The sequence below is a fragment of the Pelodiscus sinensis genome, chromosome 3 (genome assembly GCF_049634645.1).
Source record: "Pelodiscus sinensis isolate JC-2024 chromosome 3, ASM4963464v1, whole genome shotgun sequence".
Classification (NCBI taxonomy): Eukaryota; Metazoa; Chordata; order Testudines; family Trionychidae; genus Pelodiscus; species Pelodiscus sinensis.
The window spans coordinates 63,878,640-63,886,645 of NC_134713.1; the positions used below are offsets into that span (position 1 = coordinate 63,878,640).

The 8,006-nt window shown below is 48.9% G+C and overlaps 2 protein-coding genes across 2 annotated transcripts; one reads left to right on the forward strand and one right to left on the reverse strand.

The window, feature by feature from the left end:
• Positions 1-3,730: 3,730 nt before the first annotated feature.
• LOC142827832 (BLOC-1-related complex subunit 6-like) lies at positions 3,731-4,853 on the reverse strand. The gene has a single exon (XM_075923874.1). The coding sequence runs from the start codon at positions 4,639-4,641 to the stop codon at positions 4,042-4,044; it is 600 nt and encodes a 199-aa protein (XP_075779989.1). The 5' UTR covers positions 4,642-4,853; the 3' UTR covers positions 3,731-4,041.
• Positions 4,854-5,064: 211 nt separating this feature from the next.
• PNRC1 (proline rich nuclear receptor coactivator 1) lies at positions 5,065-7,178 on the forward strand. Its single transcript, XM_075923873.1, has 2 exons — positions 5,065-5,634; positions 6,129-7,178. Exons 1-2 carry the CDS (start codon positions 5,221-5,223, stop codon positions 6,567-6,569), a joined length of 855 nt encoding a protein of 284 aa, XP_075779988.1. The 5' UTR covers positions 5,065-5,220; the 3' UTR covers positions 6,570-7,178.
• The last annotated feature ends 828 nt before the right edge of the window (positions 7,179-8,006 follow it).

Genomic DNA, 8,006 nt, shown 5'->3' on the forward strand with positions numbered 1-8,006 from the left:
CAGGAGCCATTCAGTAGGAAGGTGGCTTTACCCATAGCTGAGTGGTTATTGTCTTCCTCACAGCTTTTGCCATGGGACACTGCCATGAGGCCAGGACTCTAACCTCCCCAGCACCTTCTGCCCGTGTGTCTTAGGGTCCTTTGGCCTCCCAGGGAGCTCTCTGCAGCTCACTGTTAATAATGTGAGTCCCTTTGCTGTAAGAGCTGCTCTAACCGTAAACCTCCCTTAAATCCCCCACAACTGTAAAAATTAAAAACCTGTTATGAGTTTTCTATTTAAGAATCATTATGTCAAAGTTATGAAAAATAAAAGTTCTGCCAAACTAACTTGTAAACTTGCTATGTAATGCCAATTACACATAGACAGTGAAAAAGATCAATATAGGTAAATTCCATTTCCATAAACCTTTTAGTTCAACACTTGCTGTTGGTTAAATCCCCTGGTGGAGTATGGTAATGACATGCTCAGTATCTCTCAACTTTCCAAACCTTCCTCCTCTTCTCTCCCCTCTCCCCCCGTTCCATTTGTTTTTTCTCCTAAGGGATTTTATGCTCACAAAACATTCTGAATAAATGTAGTTGCACTATATAAAAATGCATGCATGAAACATTTTATTATGCAGTGGGGACTATGATAAATCCATTAGAATGAGTACTGAAATTTTACCTGTCAACTTTCTGCCCTCACTTAGACCTTTGCAAACCCAATGAGCCAGAGGACAGAATCTGGCTCTCCATGGTTCTCTTTTAGTAACTGAGAAATAGGAACCTTTAACTGAACTAGCTAGAAATATGATTTTAGAAAAAACAATTCTAAAGTTCAAGGTATCCTTGTCTACCCACCCAAGAAATATACTTATTTACTATCCAGTAACTGTATTAGTATATGCTGCATACAAATGGCAGCAAGTCAGCCTGGTGGCAGCAGAAAGCTGATTAGAGCAGGACATGAATCTAGGACAGGAATCTGGATATAACAAGTGGATTTAAAAAGTGAATGGTCAACTTAGGCCTATATTGAAAAAGCTAAAAAGAGTTGGTTGTGGAAAGAACAGAAATGTAGCTTGCTTTAAATAATCTTAATCACTACCTTTATATCTTGGAAATCAACAGTCCAGCACCTCCCACTCCAGAGATTTTTTAAAATTTAAATTAGAGACAGGGACATAATTCATCCATTACAATCAGGCATCACAGGACCTGTGGCCATGCTGCAAAAATTAACAAAGATATTCCATTGCACATGTGACAAAGCAGATAAGATGGTGGTGGTAAGTCAAAGCTGCTCTGCCAGTCTGTGCTCAAGAAATACTTCAGACCTCATTTGTCCACATCAGGAAACAAGGCAGCCCCAAAAGATTATGGAACATAGTAAGACAGCAGAAAAGTAAGAGTTATCCTTTAGTATTCTCCTGTTTGTCTTCAGATTGCCGTCCCTATATTTATGACCACTATGCATTTATTATTTGTTTTTTATCCGCAATGAACTTTTCCTTGAAAGTGCCCAATAGCCACTATATTACCTTGTGTTGTATACATTTGGGCTGTGTCTACACTGCACCCCTTTTCTGGAAAAGGGATGCAGATTAGACCAGTCGGAATTGCAAATCCGCGGGGGATTTAAATATCCCCCACGGCATTTGCATTTTCATGGCTGCTGCTTTTTTCCGGTTTGGGGATAAGCCGGAGAAAAGTGCCAGTCTAGACGCGATTCTCCGGAAAATAAGCCCTTTTCTGGAGGATTTCTTATTCCTACTTTCCTTGAATAAGTATCCCCAAGCCGGAAAAAAGCGGCAGCCATGTAAATGCAAATGCCGCGGGGGATATTTAAATCCCCTGCGGATTTGCAATTCCGACTGGTCTAATCTGCATCCCTTTTCCGGAAAAGGGGTGCAGTGTAGACACAGCCTTGGTGTGGGCAGGCCCAGGGCACAGTGGTAAAAACACCAACAGTCAATCAACACTAATGTCCCTGCCATTGTTATCAAGGGTGAAATTGCATTGGTGCTGTAGTAACAGTGGGAGAATTCAAGAGGAAAAGGTGCAGACAGGACTGCTAAGTCCAAGCAAAACTGGTTCTTGTAGATGTATCTTTTGTCTTGATAGTGAAGAAGAACTCATGAATAGAGCTCTTCACAGATACAAAATTTGTACCCTCATTCAATCTGCAAATAAGGTCCACATGTATCTATGGATTTTCAGGGCTCTACTCACAAACATTCATCTTGTTGCTAACTTCACCTGTAGGTAACATCCATCAGAATAAAAAACTATTTTGCATTCACATAGAACTACTTATTCTAACATACTCAAAGAGCTTAAAAAGTTTCAAGGAACTATAAAGTGGTTCCATCTCTGGAATGCAATCCAGCATGAATTCTGTGCTACTGAAAGCAAACCAATAGCTAGGAAGAGAAATAAAGTATTATTTTCTCTACTGAAAATAAAGTTTGAGTGAGAAAAATTTGATGAGGCTAACCCTGCTTTCTATGAAAGTGAATTAAAACTTTAATAACTACATGTATAATGCCGGCAGGTAGAACCAAACCTAGGACCTCTGGAGCTTAGTGCATGAGCTTCTACAGCTTAAGTTAAAAGCCAGCTAGCTCTCAACTAAGGTTGTAGAATACTCATTCTCTCTCTTATAAGTGGTCTTCTAAGTGCCACTGCATGGGACAAGTACATCACACCCAGAAAGTGTGTGGGTTACATAGGTAGCCAAGACCTCTGTGGAAAGTCTCAGCATAAAGGTGCTTCTTCCACCAGCACAATTACCCCTAGAAATATGCCCAGTCCCAAATCTCCTGCCCCACCTTGAGCCTCCCCACACCCTCAAGTCCCCCGCCCTACTCCAAAGATTACACCCCCATCCCAGAGCCTGTACCTCCTCCTGCACACCAACCTCCATCCCAGAGCCCTTCTCCAAACCTGGAGCCCTGCCTTTGTGCACCCCTAACCCTTCATACCTAGCCCCATCGCAGAGCTTACACCTCCAGCCAGAATCCTTATACACCAACCCTCTGTCATAGCCACAAGCCCCTCAACCCCAGCCATTCCCAGGAGCCTGCAACCAGAGCCCACACTCCTGCACCCTAACCCTCTGCCCACATTCAGAACTCCTTGTCCTACCCCGACCACATAAACTTTGCCATGTGCATGAATATGAAGGTGATGTATTGTGCATCAGAAAATTCATTCCACTCCAGGGTGGAAAAGAATAGCGGGCACATTGCTCCTTCCTCGTCCTAGAATTTTATAAGATGTTGCTAATTAAAACCAGTTCGATTCCCACTTTGATTTCTTCCCTGAAACAGTTAAAGCCTGTTTTCCATACCATCTTAACCCAAATGAGAATCTTAGTTATTTTTCAAGTCTTGTATTGTGTAAACTATTATATGCTAGAACTACCCCAAAATGAAGCTGAGAAAGTAAGGGGACTATCAAAATGACCTCATTTAAAATAGAAATTATGTATATAACTGAATTTTAAACTTCGCTAAATAGTATCTCTGACTAGTCCCACAAATGTGAATTAGTATACCAAATCTACTATTTGTTCCTTCAGCCAAAAGAAGTCTTAAAGGCCCTCTAAGTTCCATTCTGCAACAGTTTTTATGCATAAGATGATCTCAAAAGTGCTGAAAAAAGTGAAAGAAAACAGACTGTGGCACCTCTGGAAACAGTTATGTCTGGAGGATAGAATTGACAACACCTCAGTCTTAGAATGGAAATCACAGAAAAAAAATAGCAAATTTTTATTTAAGTTTAGTGGAACTATTAATTGGTATTTCAGAAGAAAACATTCAACAAAAATAGCAGTTCAAGTTTTAGTAGCTGAGGAAGCCATTCCCCGCCTCGGAGATCAAGGCAGGTGAGTACAACATGCTTTCAAAACTTTCAAGTATCAATCCAGGGTCTTGTCATCAGCCTCCTGCTGGAGAGGACTTGTCGGATGAGGCACGTTGTGTTTGAACAGCCCGGCCGCTGCTCGGTGGCGGGGCCTCAGAGGCATTGTCCGAGGGGTTACAGGCCACCTCGAGGGCTATTTGCAGAGCCCCTCTAGCCGGTCCAGCGTGCCCTTCATGTCACTGATGCGCCTGGCCAAGGTGCGCACGGGCTGCATTGCCAGGTCCAGCTCCTCGCACCGCGCCACCAGCGTGTACATTGCTCGGATGCTGGTGTCCACGGCCTCGCCCAGGCTCTCCACGCCGTCACGGTAGGTGTGGATGCAGCCCACGCTCAGGGCGGTCAGGGCCTGCAGGCCGCAGTGCACGCTGCGCAGCAGCTCGTCCACCTGCGCGCCCACCTGCGCGGCCCGCGCCACCAGGTCCCGCAGCGCCGCGGGGTCCACGGGGGGGATGCGGCTGGCGGCGCCCCCGGGCGCGCCGAGATGCATCTTCCGCTGCAGGCTACTGGCCACGAAGTGGGTGAGGAGGCCCTCGCGCCGCACGGCCCCCTCCAGCTCCGGCGCGCAGGCGATAGTGGCTCTGCGATTCCCCGGCTGCCGCGCTCCAGCGAGGGTCGCTCCGCACTCGAGGCCCAGCGCCTCCAGACTCCGCTCGGCCCGCCGCCGCCGGGCCGGGCAACTCTGCTGCCCGCGCTCATCTATCTCCGCGGGCACGGTGCGGCGCCCCTCCGCCATAATCGCCTGCGAATCCCTGCGCGCGCGCGCCCGCCCGCCTGGACCTGTTGCGACGATAAGGCGCGTGCGCTGCCTCAAAGTTTCTGCCTCTCTTGATTGGCTAGCGCGTATGAAAGGGGCGTGTTCCGTTGTGCGCGCATCCCGGCCGAGCCGAGTGAAAACTTGGCCTAGTTCTGCTTCCCCGGTTCTGAGGGTAGGGGACGTGCCTCGTTGTTTGTTTCTCTCCTGATTGGAGGCGATATGAAGGGGGCGTGTCTCGCAGTGTTTGTGTCCTTCTGGATTGGCGAAGGCGGGCCTATTACGCACCCAAACCCTTCGGATTGGTCCTTACCCAAGACAGGCGTGTCACTCGCCGCGCCAGGCTGGCGCTGATTGGTGCGGCGGCGGAAGGGGGTGTGGGCCGCTCCAGTAACAACACTGGGGCGCTGCTCGTCGCTCTTCTCACTCCCCCGCCATGTTCTCCTAGCAGCGGATCTGAGGTTTCGTCTCCCTCGAAGCCGACAAAGTCCCTGCGGACGCTTCGCGGCCACTTCCCAGCGCCCTGACCCCCTGCGCGGCTCCGAACACCCGACTCCCGTCATGGTCACCACCACGGCGCCGCCGCCCTTCCTAGCGCGGCTCTCGGCAGGCACCGAGGACGCCCGACGGCTGCCGCCCAGCCTCTTCCAACGCCTCATGCGGGGGGACAACAACTGCGAGACCCAGGCCAGCTGCTGCCTGGCGGGGCAGGGGGGCAGCGCGCGGCCCGCACTGAAGCGCGTGAGGCGGAGAAAAGGAAAGATCCGGCCCAGCCCCTCGGGGCTGCTACCGAGCCGCTACCAGCAGTACCAACAGCACCGCGCGGGCCTGGGCAGAAGGGCCCCGCTGGCAGCCCCCGGCGCGGGCGAGGTTCGCACTCTCCCAGCACCGGCGGCTGTTCCCCTCGTCCCGGCTGAGGAGCCCCCCACATCGGCCCTTCCCCGACCGGCGCCCAGCAAGCCCCTCAGGAAGGAGGTAGGGGGGAGGGTCCGCGCGCCGCGGATCCCCGCCTGCCCCGGTTTCGGCCGTGGGGGGAGGGGAAGTTTCCGTTACGCTCTCTCGGGGCAGGGAGCGGTGCAGCCCGCACTGATTGGCTGTGGGACTCCACCAATGAGAGTGGCTGCGGCGCCCAGCAACAGCCGGATTTAGCCTGGTGGCGGCGCGCCCGGGGGTGACGTGTGCGGAGCGCAGCGCCCCAAGGAGGCGCCCGGCTGCCACGGTCACTACAGCCGCGCCCGCCGGCATGGGGGAGGGGGTGTGGCCGGGGAGGGGGGCGGGGCTCCCGGTGACTTATTTAGCCCCGCGTGACTCCTCGTCTGGCTGAGTGGGTGGAGGGGCAGCGGCGGGGAGAGCGATACGGGGATGCGGAGCAAGCGGAGGGCATGTTTTTCCGGCGCTGGGCTGCGGTTCTTCGACGCGGACGCGTAGATGGCCGAGTACTGCATTTACCTGAATGTCTGTTCCTGCAGTTCTTGAAGAACAAGATGGGAAAGCCTGAAAAGGCTCCCGCTCCGCACTGCCAGCCTGTTCATAGCACACACCTGGGTGAGCAGTCCAAGAGTAACAAACAGAAGAACAAAGGTAACATGCCGCTAACCAAGATCGCACCTGTGAAAAAAACTGAAAATAACTTTTGGCAGCTTTCTGTGTCACCTGAGATCATTGACAAACAGGAGAAAAAGCTGCTGACAACAGAGAGCTTCAGAAACATGAAATCAAAGAAACCTGGCTCTCCAACTGAAATGAACCAAAAAGAAAGTTACGCTGGAGCAAAGTTTAGTGACCCGCCATCTCCTAGTGTCCTTCCTAAGCCCCCTAGTCATTGGGTAGGATGCACTGTTGAATATTCTGACCAAAATAAGGAGCTGATGGCAGTCCATTTAAAAACTCTGCTGAAAGTTCAAGCATAGCTCATGAGACTTATGGGACTCCATCCAGGAAATTGAAATTAGCCTTGTTGCAACATGAAGTATAAAAGGACTGTCAAGTCTTCTCTACAATAAAACTTTTGTATTTTTTATATGTAAATAATGTAAATCATGTAAAATGTGTATATTCTTGTTCATACTTTAAGAGGTACATTTTAGTTTTTTTATGAAGTTGTATTTTGCACTGCCCAAAATATGGACAGCTTTAAATGTGTGCTCCACCCATGGAGAGACTTGACTAATTTGCACAAGGTAATGAAATTTTGAAGGAGAAAACTATGCTTTTTAATCTCAAGGTTCAGATTCAACTGTGAAAGGCTTAATGCACTACTGAAAAGTTTTGCAGTCTATGGCACAATCTATTGTAAACATGAAGTTTTCATCCAGATGTGAATTGTTGCTCTCTGCTCTGGAAATAATATTTGGAATTCTTGTTCATCCCTTTGTTACAAAGCTAATTTTGGAATTTGAGCGAAGAACCTAAACCCATCAATCTGAGCACTGCTTCCTAAAGATGAGCAGAGCTTTTTGCCATAAATATAATTGGTTACTTTAACAAAAAATAAATAAAATAATTTGGCCTCCCCTCAAGCATGTCTGTCTCTTGCGTGAGTGTATTGTACCTAGATTTTTTTTAAGCTTTCATTAGTTTTGAAACAACATTTCAAGCTCTATTAACCCTCATTCCAGTTTCTTACTCATACCAAATTAAATCCTACTCAATCAGCAATAGTGGTTTATTGAAAGTTTTGATGGATGTTGTTTTTAAAATTTCCCTCAGTTAAGTTTGAGTATCATAACAAGAATGCAGCACTCAAACCAAAATTGTTACAATTTATATAGTAAGAACAGTCATTAAAATTAGCTAGAATTAAAGACGACTGGTGTGAGGACAGGATGGTGCTAACAATGGTTTGTAGGTGACAGCTATCTCAAACCAGTTAAGATGGGAAAACTAAATTTGTCCCAGTTTATAGTAGACATGTAAAGGACTAGGTGACAGGATACTCGACCAGTCACTGTTTTCCCCCGCCCCCTGCTACCTCTATCAGAGGCAGCAAGGGAGGGAGAGAAAAGGGGGGGGTATTTGAGTCAGTGCTGCACTGAGGCCGAGGTCAGCTGGAGAGTCCCCAGCTAATGCTGGGTTGCCGGGGTGCTGCTACTTTGAAATGCTGGTGAAGCCCGGGGTCTGCTAGGGACTCCCCAGCTAATTCTGGGCTCAGTGCACTGCTGCTGCTTTGAAATGCTGGGTGGATCCTGGGAATGCTGGGTGGATCCAGGGCTCTGTGTGGCATTTCTAAGCGGCAACACCACTTGGATCCTGGGTTCAACTGAGGACTCCACAGGTGATCCCAGGCTCCATGTGGCATGCCAGCTTTGAAATGTACAAGAGCCTCAGTGAGGGCTCTTATGCATTTC

What these genes read in the sequence shown, in the direction of transcription:
- LOC142827832 (XM_075923874.1), bottom strand. Translation starts at nt 4,641, where the DNA reads ATGGCGGAGGGGCGCCGCACCGTGCCCGCGGAGATAGATGAGCGCGGG.
- PNRC1 (XM_075923873.1), top strand. Translation starts at nt 5,221, where the DNA reads ATGGTCACCACCACGGCGCCGCCGCCCTTCCTAGCGCGGCTCTCGGCA. An exon ending in GCAAGCCCCTCAGGAAGGAG is followed by an intron (nt 5,635 to 6,128) that starts GTAGGGGGGAGG and finishes CTGTTCCTGCAG; the next exon opens with TTCTTGAAGAACAAGATGGG.